Raw genomic sequence first — 22,076 nt, 5'->3', positions numbered from 1 at the left:
AGATGCTTCAGAGGGAGTGAAAAGAACAGGGTAATTTATCGAGTGATCCATCCTGTCATTCAGTCCCAGCCTCTAACAGGCAGAGAGAGCCCAAACTTCAAGAGAGACACGGAGACTTAATATTTTCACTCCTGGAGTTGCTTTTTCCAAATCAGGAGAGAAATACTGATGAGGCAGGGTAGGAAAAGCTTGCACTCCCACTGTCTAGTTTGTCCTGCTATTAAAAACTTCAGTCTGCAGCGCCTATGGTGAAGAGTGCCAAATTGCATGTGCGCTAAAGTTCACTCAAGTTAAAAAACAAAAAACCACTTCCTTTGGCCAGCTCTGCAGTGCCACATGCAAGACCTTAAGTTAATCACCTGGTCCAAGTCTTGCTTCCCAGATCTGCAAGCGTTCAGTCACTGCAGATGAATCTTACAATCACAGCAGTGGGAGAAAAAACCTTAACATAGGATCTATACAAAAAGCTTTGATCAAATCCCAAGAGTCCCATTCAGCACTCCCTGAAAAGACAGGTGGTCACTGGGACTCAGGGGGAAAAAACAGGATCCTTTCATTCCCAACATCATCTTTAATGAGAGCAAATACTACATTTTTCTCTATTGTTGAATCAATGCCTTTTCTTGTGAAACTCCGTACAAAGAAGGTCTTGTTTAATATATTGCACTAGTCCAGTGTGACTCAAACAAGGAATTACTAAGTTTACAATTTCAACTGAAGGTGAAATGCTGGCATGGCTAGAATTGCTTGAAAGTTCATATGGCTCTAGGGTGTGATACCATCCTGCATCAGGCCCTTAAGTCACTTAAAAGGAGAAGTTTAGAAAAGTGGCAGTTAGTGGTTGTTTTGTAAACTACATTTAAGAGCTTGTTTCAATTTCTTACAACATACACCAATCACTTGGTAAAACTTGCAGAGACGTGGCACTTGCAGTGAATGAAACATCAGCTCACCTAGGAGACTAACTAATTACTGTATTAGCGAGCGGTCCTCAAGGGGGAGGCTCATTGACCATGAACAGTATATAATGTACAATAAGAAGAGTACTTTTCTTCCTGAGCACTCAAAGAAGCTACTGCTGGAAAATACCACATCCTCTGAACATAAAAATGAATGCACCACACTTTGCTTTTAGTTCAATGGGAATATCATACAGGATAGCCAAGTCATTTAAGTAAATATCTGGGATCCATTCTTGAATTGGTATCCAATTAGCATAAAACTTAGACAATTAAAATTACTATTGGGCACACAAAATGAGAAGTCAGGTTTACATACTCTTCTTTATGCTGCAGATTAACTGCTAAATTCACTATTCTCCACAATGTTTTCTACACAGAAGAATGGAGAGAATATTCAAGTAGAAAAAAGTATTGTTCACACAGGAACAAAAGAAAAATACCGCTCAGACGGTAATTTCTTATAAAGCCACAACAGACATTTTAACTTTGAGTTTTATGTTTGTGAAAGGTGCTCCAGGAGGTTAACATTTTGCATTCCTGAACAGAAGAAATACAGTACAGGCAACAGCTATGTAAGCTTCCCCACACTGCCAGGTTAACACAGCGCAACCTTACCAAGGAGGGTAAATCAGTTTTTGGCCCATTTCCTGAGAATGCCAACAAGGGTGCCAATTTTTTACACTTTTCATATTGGTAATTGGACAACTAGTGAAACAATCAGCTTCTGCTTGTGATGAAACTTAGCCAAATTATAAATCAGTGACTTTGAAATGAAAGGCTCCATACCTCATTCCGCATCCCACAGTCCATCTGTTTCTCTCCCTCAAGTCCCATCTCCACCAAAAAGTTTTCACTATCATTAAAAACAAAAAACACCACACCAAACAAACCCACAACACACACACAGTCCCTTAATAGTTCACCACTAACTATAGAAAGCGTACAAGGTTATTAAACACTGAATTGAAATTTGATTGACCATTTATAAATTGTGAAATTAGTCACATTCTTTAAATACTTCATTCATTCTTGGGGAAGGGCAGAAGGGTACAGTGCTGACATAGCACACTCTTCCCTATGCTATTTTTTCCAGTCCTTCCTCAACCTCAGCTTGGTACTCAAACAGAAAAAGAGTAAGTCTTAAACTAGACATCTTCACTCAATCCAGGGTTAACCTCAGACTTTTTCAAACCCATCTATTCTAAATAGCAGGTTTCCAAATTAAAACATTGTTCTCCAAAGACTGAACAAGTGTATTTTTCCCCTCTCTCTTGAGGACATCTCAATCAAAATTAACCCCTATAATTGTCTCAGAGTATAGTATCTCCACAAATCTCCTCCTGCTTCCTCTCAAAATTAAAAAGCCAACAAGGAGTCTTCAATTACCTAAGTTGAGTTGTGTGTGGACACTAAGCTGTTTCCCTTGGTTATGACTTCTGTGAAATATTGACTTACTGGTTCTGGAAAGTTTCAGTCATGAACAAGTCAGAGAGAGATACATGAGAAATAACATGATAGTTCAGTGAGTGTATGCTAGAACAGTGCTGGTTTTTTTTAGTTTGGTTGGTTTTTTTAACACTGTATTCTTAAATACCTCAGACCGAGTATGGATTTAAACTCAGAGTTGGGAAAACAGGAATTGCCATACTGGATCCAACATGATCTATCTCAGGGGTCGGCAACCTCTGGCACACGGCTCGCCAGGGTAAGCACCCTGGCGGGCCGGGCCAGTTTGTTTATCTGCCGCGTCGGCAGGTTCGGCCGATCGCGGCTCCCACTGGCAGCGGTTCGCCGTCCCAGGCCAATGGGGGCGGTGGGAAGCTGTAGCCAGCACATCCCTCGCCTGCGTCGCTTCCCGCCGCCCCCATTGGCCTGGGACGGCGAACCGCGGCCAATGGGAGCCGCGATCGGCCGAACCTGCCAACGCGGCAGGTAAGCAAACTGGCCCAGCCCGCCAGGGTGCTTACCCTGGCGAGCCGCGTGCCAGAGGTTGCCAACCCCTGATCTATCTAAAGCAGTCTCCTGTCTCTCACAGTGACTAGTTCCAGGTACTTCACAGGAAAGTGTATGAACCACAAAGTAGGCAGATGTGGGGTAACATGGCCCCCACATTAGCGCTCGTCCTGATCTCTAGTAAATGTTGGCTTAATCCCTTAAACGTGAGGTTTAGCATTCCTTCCAAAATTTGTTAGCATTAACTGGACAGTCTCATTATCCATGCAAGCATCCAATCCCTTTTGGATCTTTCTAAATTCTTGGCCTCAACAACTTCCTGTTGTAATTAGTTTCCACATTCTAATTACACACAGTGTGCAAAAGTATTTCCTTTCATCAGTTCTGAATTTGCAAGCTTTTAATTTAACTGAATGCCCTCAAGTTACGGGACAGGGAAAGCAAAAGTTTGCTATCTATTTATAGAAGACAACTTCCATGCCCATAATCATTTTTGGATACTCTGCTGTGAACCGCCTTTAATTCTGCAATACACCTCTACCCCGATATAACGCTGTCCTCAGGAGCCAAAAAAATCTTACCGCGTTATAGGTGAAACTGTGTTATATCGAACTTGCTTTGATCCACTGGAGCGCGCAGCCCCACCCCCCGGAGCGCTGCTTTACCGCGTTATATCCGAATTCGTGTTATATCGGGTCGCTTTATATCGGGGTAGAGGTGTATCTCTTTTGAGATGTGGTGATCAGTAGAGCACACAGTATTTTCCATCCCATTCCTTAAGCGTTTCCCGCAGACATAGCGCCATTGTGGACAGCGCTTAAGTCGACGTAACTTGCGTTGCTTGGGGGGGGGGGGTGTCTGTTTCACACCCCTGAGTGATGTAAGTTACACCCTGTTAAGTAAAAAGCAACAGAGGGTCCTGTGGCACCTTTAAGACTAACAGAAGTATTGAGAGCATAAGCTTTCGTGGGTAAGAACCTCACTTCTTCAGATGCAAGTCTGAAGTGAGGTTCTTACCCACGAAAGCTTATGCTCTCAATACTTCTGTTAGTCTTAAAGGTGCCACAGGACCCTCTGTTGCTTTTTACAGATTCAGACTAACACGGCTACCCCTCTGATACTTGACACCCTGTTAAGTGGTAGTGTAGACCAGCTCACTGTCAGTACTGTGCCCAGGCAGAAAAATCTCTGAAATGAAAAGATTTATAAATCATAGAAAAACCTTTTTTTTTTTTTTTTAAAGCAAACTTTCTGTCCTTGCCTCCAATTCCCACCCCCATGATCATCATAAGAGAGAGCGCTCACATGCAGTGAGCTCATTCTGCACAGAAAAGTCAGCTTTGTTGCCAAAAGAAAGAGGATACATTGCAATTGAGGGCATGTTTATGATTCCCCCTCCCGATCATGGAAGAAATCTGCAGATGCTGAAGGAAAGCATTACAACTGGTTCATAGCTGATTATTTTTTGCTGTGGGGGAGTCTGTTCTCATACAGAAACAGCTAAGCCTACGGGTGGGGGAGGGGAGGCAGTTCTAACCATCACGCCTTGTCATTCCTGTGCAAACACATGACTGTCTGGTGGTAAATTCATTAGCCAGCTCCTTTTATAAAATACTATTATTGCCTCAGCAAATACAGTTTGTGAAATACTTCCCATCAACTTGCAAGTCTGTTACTTTGACAATGAGCCAGCATTAGACGAAACATCTAGAAGAGACAGCTAGTAATTGAGAAGTTTTGTTGTTGCTGAACATTCCTTTAATCTGTCAACAGTACAAATGCAAGTCATTTAAGCTTAGCATAGAGACAAAATTTCCCAAAGAAATTAGCAGTCTCTAAAATACTAATTGCACAAACCAGATGGTAATTTTCCATTTCAACAAGCCGGGCTCCTGTAAGGCCACCAGAATTTCAATCTGCATTTGAACTCCAGTCTGCAGAAGATGAAAGGCTATGGGCTCTAACTCAAAGCAGCACACAGCTCACTCACAGCAGGAAGATCTTGTTTTATTCCCTGCTGTGAGCTGCCAGAAAAAAAATGTATATTATATTTTAATACATATAAACATCCTTCATCTACAGCTTTTGATTCTACAACCATTTTGTCAAAGAAAGCTCCTTTTGCTGAGGATCTCACCTCTGTTGCTTGGTTTTTATTTTTTTTATTTTTTTTGCACACACTACCAAGGAGGTCTCAATACAGCACATGCTTAAAGCCCAGACTTTTAAAGGTATTTAGGCATTGCAGCACTCAGCATTCCAACGCCTACCTAGTTTAGCAGCCTAAATCTCATTCTAAAAAGGTCCTAGGCTCCTAAATCAGTTAGGTGTTCCTGAGCACTGCAATGCCTAAATACTTTAAAAAATCTGGACCTATGTGTTTTGAAAATAAGGCTCCAATCCAGCAGTTTATTATCTTTTAAATAGTGTAATACTTTGTAGACATATAGTTCACACTTTAGTTATTAGCTTCAGGAAGAAAATTCTCGTGAGTTAACAGTATTTTTAAAAAGTAATGCATGGAGTTAGGTTTTAATAGTAATTTTGTGCTTTGACATTTTAATATTGTTAAGACTCAAATATTCAATTACCTATATAGAGTAAAGCCTAATTATTTTAGCAGCCATCCGAGTTCAACAGAAACAGGTTAAGGTTTACTATTTGCTGTGAAAAATCCTACATGAAAAAAAGGAAAAATTTAAGATTTCTTTCAGTTTCTGTTCTCCCGTCTTAAAGTGCATGCACAGAGAAAAACATAAGACTTAACTTAGCAATTGATCTTTTTGAGGTAAGAATGAGAGTGCAAAGGACTGATTGGAGCAGCAGGGCCTCACCCGGAATGACCTGACTTGCTCTTAGGCCCCAGTCTAGCAGAGCATTTATGCATGTACTTAAGTGTTGTGCTGAATGATAATAAACTTAAGTGTAAGCATAGGGACTGACTGACTGATTACAAAAGATACATTCGCACCAGCCAGATCAACCTGATCTCCTCCTTGAGAAGATAACTCATTTTTTAGACAAATCCACCTGGATTTCAGTAAAGCATTTGATACAGTTCCACATGGGAAAATATTAGTTACATTGGAGAAGATGGGGATTAATATGAGAATTGAAAGGTGGATAAGGAACTGGTTAAAGGGGAGACTACAACAGGTCATACTGAAAGATGAACCGTCAGGGTGGAGGGAGGTTACTAGTGGAGTTCCTCAGGGATCAGTCTTAGGACCAATCATTTTTATTACTGACCTTGGCACAAAAAGGGAGACTGTGCTAATAAAATTTGCACATGACAAAGTTGGAAGGTATTGCCAATATGGAGGAGGACCGGAATATCATACAAGAAGATCTGGAGGACCTTGAAAACAGAAACAGGATGAAATTTAATAGTGCAAAGTCATGCATTTAGGGACTAACAACAAGAATTTTTGCTATAAACTGGAGATTTATCAGTTGGAAGAGATAGAGGAGGAGAAAGACCTGGGTGTATTGGTTGATCACAGGATAACTATGAGCCACCAATGTGATGCGGCCATTAAAAAGGCTAATGCAGTACTAGGATGCATCAGGCAGGTGAGCTATTTCCAATAGAGATAGGGAAGTATTAGTACCATTATACAGGGCATTGGTGAGACCTCATCTGGAATACTGTGTGCAATTCTGGTCTCCCACGTTTAAGAAAGATTAATTCAAACTAGAACAGGTGCAGAGAATGGCTACTAGGACGATCCAAGGAATGGAAAAGTTACCTTATGAGAGGAGAGTCAAAGAGCATGGCTTGTTTAGCCTAACCAAAAGAAAGCTGAGATATGATTGCTCTCTAAAAATACATCAGAGGGCTAAATACCAGGGAGAGAGAGGAGTTAAGCACCAATGTGGACAGAAAAACAAATGGATATAAACTGGCCATTAACAAGTTTTAGGCTTGGAAATTAGATGAAGATTTCACTTCTCTGATGGTTAGAAGTTCTGGAACAGCCTTCCAAGGAGAGCAGTGGGGACAAAGAAACCTAACTGGCTTCAAGACTGAGCTTGATAAGATTATGGAGGGGACGGTATGATGGGACTGCATACAATGGCATGTGGCCCATTAGCAACTGCCAGTAGCAAGACTCCCCAATGGCCGGAGACAGGGCACTAGATGGGGAGGGCTCTGAGTTACTACAGAGAATTCTTTCCCAGGTTTCTAGCTGCTGGGTCTTGCCCACATGCTCAGGGTCTAACAGATCACTGTATTTGGAGTCGGAAAGGAATTTCCACACTAGTCAGATTGGCAGAGACCCTGGAGGTTTTCCCCTTCCTCTACAGCATGGGACCTGGGTCACTTGAAATGTAAATTGGGGATTCTCTGTAATGTGAAGTCTTTAAAACATGATTTGGGGACGTCAGTAACTCAGCCAGAGATTATGGGTCTATTACAGGAGTGGGTGGAAGAGGTTCTGTGGCCTGCAATGTGCAGGAGGTCAGACTAGATGATCATTATGGTACCTTCTGACCTTAAAGTCTATGAGAGTGCTGAATTAGGTCCATGACCTCTCAGGCTGAACCTTCCAAAGAGATTACTGAGTACAGCAAGAGGAAGTAAGAACTGGTGTATTTTTTAGTAAAATTTCCTTTGACTCTTGGAATTTTTCAAACAAGAGTTTCAACATTTCTAGCCAACAGCTTTTAAAGATTCCAAGTAAAACAAGGTACCTGTACTCAGTAGGCTGTGATGGTGCCATATACACAAGACTGATTCAGTCAAACATCTAAAATGTGACATTATGTTCTGTTATCAGTAGTTGTCTGGCATGAAAATTCAACTCTTTCCTGGAAACAGATATATGATTAGTTCTGTGACAAAGTATGCTTTAGTAACAATGCAGGATGTGCAGGTTTGCCTGATCAACATGAAACATATTTTAAGTGACTCAGGAGATCAGTGATTAACTTGACATAGCAGCAGTATGTACTTTTCAAATCTGTGTTACTCTTGTGGTCAGAGTGATCAGTCAATTTACTTTCTCATCCCTCTTGTCTCATAATCCAAAGCTTCCTTAGGTTGGTTGGTTTGTTTTTTTAAACTACATATTAGGATAGTCCAGCGTTTCTCGCATGCAGCCACAAGGGGCTTTTCTTGTGGCCACAGCCTCCTGGCTTGTGATGTAGGGGAAGTGGAGCAAAGCAGTTGCCCCTCCCCAAGGCCACCAGCAGGGGCTGGTCCTTGCCCCCTCCTGGAGCCACAAACACTGATGGAGCAGGCAACCAGTGTGAGTTCCCCACCTTCCTGGGGGTGGTGGGGCTCAGGCTTCAGCCCTGGGTGGTGGTGAGTGGCAAGCTTTGGCTGTGTGGTGGCAGACTCCATCCCCCAGCCACAGGGCTTCAAGCTCCAGCCCCAGGCTCACTCCCACATCGCCCCGGTCCTCCCTGCTTCCCTCCCCACCTAGGGCTTAATTTGTCCCCCAGCTTGCCGGGGCTGAGTCAGTCTCCTGTGAAAAGTGATATTAACAAATATACAAATATCACTTTTCACAGTAGCAGATTTACTAGCTAGCACATCTAAAAAACAAAATCAACCAAAAAAGGCAAAACATGCAAAGCACCTTATTTGTGTTTCTATTCTGTTTAGGTCTAATGATGAATAGAGATAACTATATATTACTTTTACCATTGAGTCTGAAAAAAAACCTGCATAAATAAATTGCAATGATTTGGACATGGATATGTGCATATTTATTTGTTTTTCCTAAAATTAATTAAGTATTTTAGGAAAAACTGTCAGAGTGATCACCAGCAAGAGTTGGTGGCTGCACTCTGAGGCCACCAAAAATTTTGTTTTGAGAACCCTGGGATAGTCTACAGATGCAGATACTACAATGCAGTATATTATTTGCACTCAAATATTAACATGAGGTGTAAGTGTGAAATTCCACACTTTTGCCATGAGCCGTGATACTACCAAGAGGATCCCTTCACCTTTTCCCACTATTCCTTCAATTTTCTTTTTCTTCCTGGTATTTGTTTTATCATATAGTTATTAAATTTGACTCTCATCTCAAACTCAAAGACTGTAGTGATATGCAGTATGTATATTGCTTTAAACATTAAAAATACTTGCTGTCACCACACAATACTGGTGCTCATTTAAAATACTATTATAAAAACAATAGCAAGATTTTATGGTGTTTGACATTTGTATGATAGGGTTCAACAAAGCTACGGAACTCAAAGTTAGCTAAAGACGATTTCAGATAAACAATTCCCATGAATTCTACTGGTCTATGAAAGGGAGCTTTTCCCCGAGTCCTTCTAGCACCTCAGTGCTGCTGCATACACAAATAGCTACAGCTGCTAAAAACATCAACCTGTGGCTGGCTAGGAGACCTATGCCATCCTAATCTGACACCGTCTCGGCCACAGTGGTACAAGTTTTTGTGACCTCTAGACAGGATTGCTGTCACTCACTATCCTTCTCCAACCTTAAAGCTTCAGTTGATCCAGGAAGCAACAGCCCATCTACTTGGCAACACTGGAAAATGTCTACACTGCACACTAAGACCAGGTCTGTGGGACCCGGACTTGTGGACTCAGTGCTTCCAAGACAGTGCTTGAGTGTCCACTCTGCACTGTGAGCCTGGGTTTACAATTGCTGGACCTGGGTCTCACAGCTGTGCTAATGTATCCATACCACACCACACAGACCTTCTGCAGCTTGACCTGCAGCCATGTTGCAAAATGACAAGGCTTGGACCTGAGTCACAGTGGAACTTGGGTTCTGACCCACGCCCATACCAGGGTCCTGAGTGCTTGCTGACCCAAGTCAGACTGATCCAACAGTAGATGGAAGAGAGACTTGAGCTCAAAGCTGAGTCAGAGTCCAGACTTAGTGTGCACATAGACATACCCAAAGAAGAGACAACCACCCAAATGCTCTGCTCAGTGCACGCTCCAGAGACCAGATCAAATTTAAAACAAAACAAACAAAAACTTATGGCATGTCTACACTACAAACTTAAGTCGACCTATGTTAGATCAACTTCAGGCACCACAGTTATTAATGCAGTGGCTGTATGTCCACACTACCCTCCTTTTGTCAGTGGTGTGCATTCTCACCAGGAGCACTTCCACTGACTGAAGACGGGCAGTGTAGGGGGCTGAGAGCCAGGGCTCTCAGCTTCGCACAGCTCCCTGCCAGGAGCGGTGTAGCAACCACCCGGGCTTCTCGGGGAGCCCAAGCATCAGTCCATCTGGGAGTGGAGAGCCCAGGGGCAGCAGGGCTCCCAGGGGTAAACACAGGCAGCAGCCTGTCTGGGACCAGGAAGCTGGGATGAGGGGCAACCAGGCTCCAGCTGGAGCCAACCACTGGCCAGGGCTTTCTTATCAATTTCAGGGCTCCAGCATGGAGCCCTGAAATTGACAAGAATGACAGCCACCAGTCGATGTAAGTAACTACATCGACATAACCCCTACATCTCTCATGCGGATGGAGTAGGGCACTTACATCAACGGGAGCAAGGCTGTAGTGTGTACACGGATATAATTAGGTTGATGTAAGCTGCCTTACATCAATCTAACTGGGTAGTGTAGATCAAGCATTAGTACTAATTTCTGAGGCCTTCCTAGGAATGTCATCCAACATCTATTTCTGCTTTGTCTTTTTCCAGATACGTGCATATATGCAAATATATTTAACTCTATTTGATTTCTGACTCCTAAAATAAGATATGAGTTCAGCATGCAACAAACAACTTTTTAGATCAGATACACAATGGAATAGACTGACAAAGGGAGTTTTAAACTCATCTTCACTACAGAGATTTAAAGCTCACTTGACATTCATCTAATAGAGATAAATCAGTGATGCTATACAGGAAGCTAACTCACTATAAATATGTTTCAACTTTTTCCTAGAATCACGTCAGTTGGAGACTTCAGTCTAGGGGAGGGGTCGGCAGCCTATGGCACGCGTGCCAAAGACGGCACGCGAGCCGATTTTTAAAAATCCTGCCCCGCCCGCTCTTCTCCGCCCCCCGCCCAGGCGCACCCTGCCAAATGGCCCCACTCTCCCGGTGCGGCAAGCCGCAGGGTCTGCGCTCCCAGGCCGGAGCACCCAGCCGAGCACAGCAAGCCGCCAGCCCCTCCCCCGCCTTCCCCCCTCCCCTGGAGCCATGCTGCCGCACGCGCAGCACTCTGAGGGGCAGGGCTGCCTGCTCCTGCGGGGCAGCGTGTCTGGCTCTGCGCGGAGCAGAACATGCTGCTAGGAGCCTCATGGTAAGGGAGCTGGGGCGGGGGAGGGGGGGCTGGATAAGGGGGGGCGCAGTCAGGGGACAGGGAGCAGGGAGGGTTGGATAGGGGGTAGGATCCCAGGCGGGGTGGTTAGGGGCGGGGGGGATCTCTGGAGGGGGCAGTCAGGGAGCAGGGGGGGTTGGATGGGGCATGGGAGTCCCGGGATCTGCAGAGAAGAAGCGGAGGCAGGGCCTTGGGGAAGGGGGGGGGCACACACACCCCAGCCCCCTGCCCTGACCCCCCCACACACACACCCCAGTCTTCTGCCCTGAGCCCTGACCCCCCCCCACACATACACCCAGCCCTCTGCCCTGACCCCCCCCACACACACACACACTCAGCCCTCTGCCCTGAACCCTGCAGCCCTGCACACACCCCCAGGCCCATGCCCTGAGCCCTGTACCCCCCTCATACACACCTCACATGCCCCCAGCCCTCTGCCCTGACTCTTGCACCCCCCACATGCCCAGCACCCCCACACTCCATGCACCCCCCCACATCCTGACTCTTGCACCCCCCACATCCCCACCCCCACCCCTTGCACCAAATGGGAGCTCCTGCACACACACACACACACCTGCACCCCTCGCACCAAATGGGAGCTGCCCAGGTAAGTGCCCCACACCCAAACCTCCTGCCCCAACCCTGAGCCCCCTCCCTCATTCTAGCTCCTGGCCAGACCCTTCACCCCCAGCCCTGTGCTCAGTGCACTCCCACCCTCAGCTCAGTGCAGAGAGAGGAAGAGAATGGTCCAGAACCAGGGAGAAGGTAGGTACCCACTGAAGGATGGAACCCGAGCGGCAGTGGGCTGAGCCGCTCAGCCCACTGCCAGTCTGGGGTCCCAGCCGCCGGACCCACACAGCCCGCTGCCGGTCTGGGGTTCTGGCTGCTGGACCCTTGCCAGCCGGGGTCCCGGCCGCAGGCCCCACTCAGCCCGCTGCCGGCCTAGGTGAACAGAACCCCGGACCAGCAGCATAAGATCAACATTTTAATTTAATTTTAAATGAAGCTTCTTAAACATTTTGAAAACCCTGTTTATTTTACAACACTAGTTTAGTTATATAATATATAGACTTATAGAGAGAGACCTTCTAAAAAACATTTAAATGTATTACCAGCACGCAAAACCTTAAATTAAAGTGAATAAATGAAGACTCGGCACACCACTTCTGAAAGGTTGCTGACCCCTGGTATAGGGGCTTGCTTACGCAGCAACTGAGATGGAATCCACTAGTGGACTAGCCCAATTCCTTTTGTAGGCCAGCAGGAACTGCAGGTGTTGCAAAGGTGAAAAACAGTCCATGAGCAGAAAAGGAAGGAATTGCCTTGAGTCACTCAAGAGTTGCCTTTCCTACTGTATACATATTTAAAAGGGTGGTATTGGGGCTTAACCAAGCTCCAAAAAAAGAGTTCTTCCCATTCCTCAATTAACAAAGCGAGTGGGTACAATGTGAGAATAAAACAAGGAGGGGAGGTTATGTAAATCCAGAAAAGACAAGGGTGGGAAGGAGTCATAGAAGTGTAGGGCTAGATGGGATTTTTTTTTTTTTTTTTTTTTTTTTTTAAATAAAGCTTTCCTCTCAAGGACAAGGAAGCAGAAGACAACTGAGAAAAATAACTGGAGACCAGTCTTACTGAAGCTATAATATAACTAGTATTTCATCTGTTGAAACAAATTCCACCTATCAATTACCTGCATTTACATGGGTCTGTCACAGCACAGACAATCAGCTATCCGCAACACCACATACTCCCCACTACCACATTAAGAAAATCAGTTTGGTAACTGGCGCTTAAGTTTCGTAAGGTTTTTTGGGGGGTGGGTGGGGGGGAGGGAGGAAAGGCCGGGGAGAAGAGCAAACTCCAGAAAGGAGAGATAAGGAGCTTAAAATACAGGCAGCTATTGGTATGGAAATAATCTTCGTTTAACTGCATTTTGCTACATAAAATTAGAAACACAAATGTAGAAAACAAATAAATCAGACAATGTTTGATCACTTATCCAAATAAATATTTTTCCTTAAGAAATTTCAGTAGTTTCTTCTCCACACACAGTTCAGCAAAAGCCACTTTAGATGGACTGGATGAAATAATTAAGTCTATGTCAACTGGACAGTATATTTATTGCAGTGGTATTGATGAAACATGCAGAAAGTCATTAGACTTTCCTGTTAATGCCTAAGCATCACCAAATGGAAACTATGGTATTGCATGCTATTGTAGTTCTCCATTTCTGGCAAAGTTTTACAAGCATGAACAGTACTAGAGGTTTCGGTTTTTTCCTCCTTGGACACTATTCAGTTAAGTATAAAACCTTGGTCTTGCTTCAGTGATGATATTGTGATAAGTTCTTGAATCCTGAACAAGTTGTTCTAAAGAATGATTCAATATTAAACATACAAGAGTGTTCACTGAACTTGAGAGTCATTTTTCAAACTAGAGCTCTCCACTATTATCCGCAGGGTGCATATATCTGACCTGGAAAGCATGCTGCAGAAGATAAAAATTTGCTCCAGCTTCTAACTAGCTATGAGTATTTTAATGTCTTCGTAATTTTTACGGTGGATGGATAAGTGTCTGGCACTGGCCTTTCAGGAAAAAAGTGTTCTGACCACTACTACAGCTAGACAAAAGTAAGGAGATGGGGCATATTTGCCACCCCCTCTAATTTTCATCTAAATTTTGTAAAAAGTGCCCAAAATATCAGTGACCTTACAAATGCATATAAATCAATCATAAATACATCTCATTTTAGACTTACTACTTATTTTAAGTTTTTATATTACATTAGTGCCCAAATGGGCTAGGCATCAGACATATAGGAAAAAATAATTCCTGTTACAAAACCACGGGGGGGAGGGGGGAGGCAGGGGCTACCATACTAAATATTGCAACAGAATGCACACATCAGTTCCTCTCCCCACTGTTGTGCCCCCATTTGGAGTCTTGGAACTTAGCGGAGAATAATTACTAGACCAGGGGGTCTCAAACTTCATTGCATCACGACCCTCTTCGGACAACAAAAATTACTGCCTGACCACAGGAGGGGGGACCGAAACCTGAGCCTGCCAGAGCCCTGCCGCCCCAGGTGGGGGAGGCGGGACAAAACCAAACCCAAGCCCCGCTGCCCTTGGTGGGGGCACCAAAGCTGAAGCCCAAGGGCTTCAGTCCCAAAGTGGGGGGCCTGTAATTGGAACCCCACTGCCCAGGGCTGAAGCCCTTGGGCTTTGGCCCCAGGTGGTGGGGTTCGGGCTTAGGCCTAGCAAGTCTAATGCCAGCCCTGGTGACCTCATTAAAATGGGGTTGTGACCCACTTTGGGGCCGACTCATAGTTTGAGAACGGCTATACTAGACTGTGTTACAGATATGTCCCCCCCCCCGGCCTTTTAACGTGGTTTTTAAAGTTACAACAACATAACGTACAACAGCTACTCATGCCACTAAGACATCGACCCATTTACTTAACGGCATGAAAAAGTTCCCCCTCTGAGACATGATACTGTACATCATGTAACAGCCACTTAAAAACCTGAGCCAAGCTCAACTGTGTGGGAGCAGTCGGTTAGCCTGCAAATACTGACCACAGACAAGTATCAGGGGGTAGCCCTGTTAGTCTGTATCTACAAAAACAACAAGGAGTCTGGTGGCACCTTAAAGACTAACAGATTTATTTGGGCATAAGCTTTCCTGGGTAAAAACCCCACTTCTTCAGACCACAGACAGACTTTAATGCAGCTGCTCTCCCATCCCACAGGGCGCTCTGCAGAAACACAGCCGACCAGCACCAACACCCAATCTCCACGACACCCCGGGTTTTTTCTCCCTGGACGCAGCCTCTGGAGCTGAGCTAACTCCGGGCTACACACATTGCGCTGCTCTCCAGTCGCTCGGGCCGCCGCTAGTCCATGCGCCAAAAAAAAAAGGGGGGGGGGGAACTCACTTTTCCGTTTGGTTTACACAACAGAATGCAACAGCCCGGAGTCGCCAGGGTGCCGGGGTTCCCCAGCGCAGCATAACTCTGCTCAGGACCCCGCGGCCGTCTCTGCCCCGCAGAAAGGGGGGTTACCTGCAGTGTCCCAGATGGAGATGTTGTAGGGCCCCCACTGTTTGAGGTAGAAGGCGCCCCCGACCGTGCTGATCGTGTCCTGGAAGCGCCTCTCCATGTAGCGGTGCAGCAGGGAGGTCTTGCCCACGTTCATGTCCCCCAGCAGCACCACCTTCCCGTCGGGCTTCATCCTGCGGGGAGCCTCCGCCGCGCACTGCCCGGAGCTCAGCAGCCTCGGCTCTGCGCCCGCATCCCGGGCCGCCCCTTCCCCCGCTCCGAGCTACTGCGGGCAGCTGGCCGCCTGGCTCGTCCCTGCCTGGCCGAGCGGAGCCGCTAGCGAGGGGGCGGGCTCGCCCCGCCCGGGGCAGCTGAAAGTTGAGAGGCTCCTGCCTCCGACAGGCTCCGGGCAGGACGGAAGAGGAAGCCAGGAGGAGCCGGAGCAGGGATCCAGCCTAGCCCGCCACGTGGGGCCGCCCGCAGCCCAGATTCAGCTCCTCCTCCAGTTCTGCTGCTGCCGCCGCGGTCCCTCGGCTACCCCGCCACGGTGGCTGCAGTAGGAGCCTCTGACGCTGAAACCAAACAGGGAGCAATACCCAGCGGCAATACGTGGAGTCTAGTTCAGATTCGAGCCCCCTTCTCTTCCCATCTAGGTAGATCTCTGTATTTCGCTCGTATGTCTTGGGATGTTCACCCTAGAAAGACCCATGAAGACGTTGACAATTCTGTGCTCAGGCCAGAGTTTGGATGATGGGCAGTAAATAAGGCCACACGTTGAATAATGAGCATAAAAAGAAATATCGATTAGCTACTCAGTAAGCACCACTGGCTATCTTGTGTGCTGAGCTGAGGCAGGGGTAGAAAAAAATAATATGGGGGCATTTAATTAAATAAGATCTGTCCCTCAGGTTTTCAGAGGCTTTACACACATTACGTCATTAAATAATAAAGGATAAAATTAGAAATGGGGAGGGGGGGTAACCTACTTCAGAGCTTTTCTTGTGCTCACACAACTGAGGAACTTTTTCCTTTCATTCATGCTCTGAATTCAAAGGCCACCAGACTGCAGCTAGCAAAGTGGAAATCTGGCTAACCCTATCCAAATTCCTCCTCCTTTTGTTCCTCTACAGTGTGGAAACTAAAGACAAGAGAGTTAGCTTGAATTAGGAATTTCCAGGAGGAGTTGTGGGTATCAGTTTAAGAGGCACCTTCCACCTTATTTAAGTGATAGATTTTTGTATTACTCTTAGATGGGCCTCCAAGTAGCAAATTTTAAATTTTCAGAGCCATGTAGCCAGATCTCAGCTGGTGTAGATTGGCTTAGCACCATTTAAATTAGTGGAGTTACATTACACTAATTTACCCAAGGCTCTGGCTCATCATCTTTGATGATCTCTCTTGCAGTCCGGGGGTTAAGCTATTTCAAAAGCACATTTCAAAAGATCATAAATATTTTCTTGAATCTTAGGGTGTTTGGTTTTTTAAAAATCGGGGGGAAGGAACAATATTTTTTAAAGGTAACTTGCTAGTTGCTAATTTCTTTCTCTCCCTAACATAAGTGAAAACAGCAACCTCTTTAATAGCAAGGGATCCCACGTACACAGTCACATGTTTCTTGTTGAAATTGCTAGCATTCTTCTAGCTAGAAGATTAGATTTCACATTTACAGAAAGTTTTGACTTTTCACTTACCTTTCCTATTAAAAAGGAAATAGTTCTGTGGCTGGTTGTTGTTTTTTTAATCATTACCAAGGAACTTTGCTTATGCTGCCCCCAGACTCTTAGGGTATGTCTACACTACGAGAGTACTTCGATTTTAGTTAATTCGACTATGTGGAATCGATATTACAAAGTCGAACGTGTGTGTCCACACTAAGGACAGTAATTCGACTTTGTGAGACTTTGTGAGTCCACACTAACGGGGCAAGCGTCGACATTGGAAGCGGTGCACTGTGGGCAGCTATCCCACAGTTCCCGCAGTCCCCGCTGCCCATTGGAATTCTGGGTCGAGCCCCAAATGCCTTCTGGGTAAAAAAATGTGTCGAGGGTGCTTTTGGGCGCCTGTCGTCATCCGTCCGTCACTCCCGCCCTCCCTCCCTCCCTGAAAGCGCCGGCGGGAAATCAGTTCGCGCACTTTTCTGATTACTGACAGCGCGGACGCCACAGCAGTGCGAGCATGGATCCCGCTGCGACCATCGCTGCAGTTGTGGCAGTTCTCAACGCCTCGCAGCTTCTCATCCACCTTTACCAGAGGCAGCTGCAGATAAATCATGAGAGGAGGCTACGGCACCACCGTGACGGCATGAAGTCGGACACTAGCTCCGACCTCTCAGAAAACATGAGACCCAGCGCCCAGGACATCTCGCTGTCACTGGGTCTTGTGGATACTGTTGAACGGCGATTCTGGGCCCATGAAACAAGCACGGACTGGTGGGACCGCATAGTGCTGCAGGTCTGGGATGAATCCCAGTGGCTGCGCAACTTTCGCATGCGGAAGGGGACTTTCCTCGAACTGTGTGAGTTGCTGTCCCCTGCCCTGAAGCGAAAGGACACCCGGATGCGGGCAGCCCTGACTGTCCAGAAGCGAGTGGCCATAGCCCTCTGGAAGCTTGCAACGCCAGACAGCTACCGGTCCGTCGCTAACCACTTTGGTGTGGGCAAGTCTACCGTGGGGGTTGCTGTCATGCAAGTAGCCAAGGCAATCGTCAAGCTACTGCTATCAAAGGTAGTGACCCTGGGAAACGTGGAGCTCATCATAGATGGCTTTGCCGAGATGGGATTCCCAAACTGCGGTGGGGCTATAGATGGGACTCACATCCCTATCCTGGGACCGGACCACAAGGCCAGCCAGTACATCAACCGAAAGGGATACTTTTCCATGGTGCTGCAAGCACTGGTGGACCATCGGGGACGTTTTACTAATATCAACGTTGGATGGCCTGGCAAGGTTCATGACGCTCGGGTTTTCAGGAACTCTGGTCTGTTTAGACGGCTGCAGGAAGGTCTTTACTTCCCGGACCACAAAGTAACTGTTGGGGATGTGGAGATGCCTACAGTCATCCTCGGGGACCCTGCATACCCGCTAATGCCCTGGCTCATGAAGCCCTACACTGGCGCATTGGACTCAGGGAAAGAACTATTCAACTACCGGCTCAGCAAGTGCAGAATGGTGGTGGAGTGTGCTTTTGGCCGTCTCAAGGGGAGACGGAGAAGCTTACTCACTCGCTGTGATCTCAGCGAGACCAATATCCCCATTGTGATAGCTGCTTGCTGTATGCTCCACAATCTGTGTGAGAGCAAGGGGGAGACCTTTATGGCGGGGTGGGAGGTTGAGGCAAATAGCCTGGCTTCTGATTACGCCCAGCCAGACAGCCGGGCGATTAGAAGATCCCAGTGGGACGCGCTGTGCATCAGGGAGGCTTTGAAAGCCAGGTTCCTGACTGAGCAGGGTCTCCAGTGACTGTTTAGTTTGTGGACACAGATGCTGAACCTGCCCCCGTTTCTTTACCCAGTTACTGTTGACTATCCTTCCAAGTTACATACCCCCTTCACCACCTTCCCAACAAATAAAATCTGTTCCGTTTTGTTAATGAACAAGGTTCTCTTTCTTACTGTTTTCGCGGGAATGTTTTAAACCGGGGACGCAGACTGTGGCGGGGGGCGGGTTTAGTGTTCTGATGCAAATGATGCTTCTAAACTCCGGGAATGTCAGGCTCCGCAGTGCTGGATTGGTTGTTTCAACGCAGCCTGCCAGCAGTCCTGGGCGGGACTGCGTGTATGTGTCGGCCAAGTGACTTTCTGGCAGGGGGCGGAGGGTAACAGACCCCCTGCTGCGTGGCTCTGTGATCCAGGATAAGGACCGCGGCATAAGATCTCTAACTGCCCTCCCCCGCCACAAAGTCACAGATCAACCCCCTCGCACCCCAGAACATGAAAACCGCCTCCCAGACTGACCAGGGTAACTGGTGACTGCACTGTGTATGTGTCCTGATGCTGGACCTGCCCCCGCCTCTGTAGCCTGCTAAAGGTGACTGTCCTGTCCAAGTAACAAACCCCTTCCCCCCCTTCAGACAGAATCCCCTCTAAAAGACACTCTCGGAAACAGTACTTAACAGAAACAGATGTTTTATTATGAACCGCACATGAAAAGGGGGGGGAGGAAACTTGGACGTGGGCTAGTGTGAGATGGGTAGGAAAGGACTTTTCAAACTTTGTGGAACGAGAGCCTTCCATTGCTGCAGCAGTGTGCAGGGGCTGACTGAAAGTTTTAACGGCCCTTGCCGCCCCTCCTTCTTTGGACTTTTGGTGAGGGGGGTGTGGGACTTGGTGGCGGGGGACGGCGGTTAGAGATAGACAGCAGCAGGGCTCTGTCCTCCTGCCTCCGGTCTTGCAGAACATCCACTAGGCGCCGGAGCGTCTCCGTTTGCTCCCTCATTAGTCCTAGCAGGGTTTGAGTAGCCTGCTGGTCCTCCTGGCGCCACCTCTCCTCCCGTTCCATGACTGCTCTGTGCATTTGTGACAAGTTCTCCCTCCACTGTGTCGTCTGGGCTGCCTGCTCTCGTGAGCAGTCCATAAGTTCATAAAACATGTCTTCACGCGTCTTCCTCTTCCTTCTCCTAATCTGCGCTAGCCTCTGGGAGTGTGATGCCAGGCTGGGTTGGGAGACAGTCGCAGATGTGTCTGTTGGAATTGGAAAAAGGGAGTGAATTCCTGAGACAGATAAATGAAGTTGCTAACAAAGAACATAGTCTTTCTCTGTGAACAACACCATGCACTGCACCTTTCACATGCGCACTCAGGACAAGGTCGAATTTTCGGCCCTCGCCTTCAGTGCCTGGGGTCTTGCAGTTGCGATCGGAGAAGCATTGCAGGACACCTCTACTTTTGTTGCAGGAAAACATGGTAAGCCGTAGACTTGTGGCAGCCTAAAAATGTAATAGTAGCACTGGGCTCCTTTTGCACTGAATGCAAGGCCACTCTCTGCTGGCAGCAATCAGTGAAGCATGAGCTCTGCCCCTGTCCCACCACCTCGCGGCAGTCCCCGGGAAAGATCCCTGTATGCTGCCCCTCTGCCGCCTCCACCGCGTGGCTGTACAGCAGTCCCAATACTAACATTCCCCTCCCTAATTTAAAGCAGGGCGTCATGTGCGATATAACTCTGATGAGGATCTCGGAGAGCGAGAGGGGAAGGATGCTTCGGGAGACCATGCAGAGGCCAGGGCCGTATGCCGCCATGCTGTGCCGTGCCATGATCCCGGACTACTTAATGGACTCATGGCGTGGGAACGTGTGTTACCACGGTGGACCGAACAAGATCGCCCTGCCCCGGAACCTGATGCGCATGCTTGAGCGGTACCTCCAGGAGAGCTATGCCGAGCTATCCCAGGATGACTCTCTGTCCATTCCCGGGCACATTGACCGTCTTTTCCTTTAAGTGCAGTAGAAGGGACTACAGAGTGGAGCGTCCTGTGGTGGCCTAATCATGAATATCCGGACATTATTTGATTTATTATACATAGTTAGGACTAAATAGTTGACTAAGCCAAAGAAATCATGAACACCAAATTGCTGATCTAGTTAATATTCCTGTTTTGTTATAAATAAAAGTTTCTATGTTTAAATGAGTGAATGAAAAGCCCATTCTTAACAATATAAATATTCCAGTTATGTTAAAATGAAATGTTTAGATGTTTAAAGCACTCACTGCTTGATCCTTCCCCTGATTCGGTGTCCGGGGTAACGGCTGTGGACGGTTGGTAGGGGATCTCGGTAAGGGTGATGAAGAGCTCCTGGCTGTCGGGGAAATCAGCGGTGCAAGCGCTGTCGACTGCCTCGTCCTCCTCATCTCCTTCCTCATCTTCCCCGTCCGCTAACATTTCCGACGAGGAACCGGCCGTGGACAATATCCCATCCTCAGAGTCCACGGTCAGTGGTGGGGTAGTGGTGGCGGCCGCACCTAGGATGGAATGCAGTGCCTCGTAGAAACGGGATGTGTGGGGCTGGGATCCGGAGCGTCGGTTTGCCTCTTTGGTTTTTTGGTAGCCTTGTCTCAGCTCCTTGATTTTCACGCGGCACTGCGTTGCATCCCGGCTGTATCCTCTCTCTGCCATGGCTTTAGAGATCTTCTCGTAGATCTTTGCATTCCTTCTTTTGGAGCGCAGCTCTGAAAGCACGGACTCATCGCCCCACACAGCGATGAGATCCAAGACTTCCCGATCAGTCCATGCTGGGGCCCTCTTTCTATTAGATTGCACGGCCATCTCTGGTGGAGAGCTCTGCATCGTTGCCAGTGCTGCTGAGCTCTCCACGCTGTCCAAACAGAAAATGAGATTCAAACTGCCCAGACAGGAAAAGGAATTCAAATTTTCCCGGGGCTTTTCCTGTGTGGCTGGTCAGAGCATCCGAGCTCGAAGTGCTGTCCAGAGCGTTAACAGAGTGGTGCACTGTGGGATAGCTCCCGGAGCTATTACCGTCGATTCCCATCCACACCTAGCCTAATTCGATATTGCCATTTCGAATTTAGCGCTACTCCTCTCGTTTTCGAGGAGTACAGAAGTCGAATTTAAGAGAGCTCTATGTCGAACTAAATAGCTTCGTGGTGTGGACGGGTGCAGGGTTAATTCGATGTAACGGCGCTAAATTTGACATAAACTCCTAGTGTAGACCAGGCCTTAGTCTTGCAGTCCCCCCCCCCCCCCGAGATACATTAGCTACATCCCTAATACTGAAGATCTGAAGACATTTGTCCCTCGGACATATCAATTCCTAAGGAAGAGGGTGGGTGGGCTAAAGAACTTTAAAAACGTATTCAGGAGCTCCTTAATGTGGAATGTGACTCAAGGCTGTGTGTGA

General features: G+C 47.1%; 1 protein-coding gene across 1 annotated transcript in view; it reads right to left on the bottom strand.

Moving 5' to 3' along the window:
* Positions 1–15,461, bottom strand: part of RAB20 (RAB20, member RAS oncogene family) — a 44,784-nt gene extending 29,323 nt beyond the window's left edge. Inside the window, exon 1 of the mRNA XM_065407510.1 lies at positions 15,250–15,461. Coding sequence (XP_065263582.1) covers positions 15,250–15,418 — 169 coding nt within the window. The 5' untranslated portion in view covers positions 15,419–15,461. The remainder of the gene's footprint in view (positions 1–15,249) is intronic.
* Between the last annotated feature and the right edge of the window lie 6,615 nt (positions 15,462–22,076).

This window comes from Emys orbicularis, chromosome 1, assembly GCF_028017835.1.
Source record: "Emys orbicularis isolate rEmyOrb1 chromosome 1, rEmyOrb1.hap1, whole genome shotgun sequence".
Lineage (NCBI taxonomy): Eukaryota > Metazoa > Chordata > Testudines > Emydidae > Emys > Emys orbicularis.
This window is presented reverse-complemented; position numbering and strand designations above follow the sequence as displayed.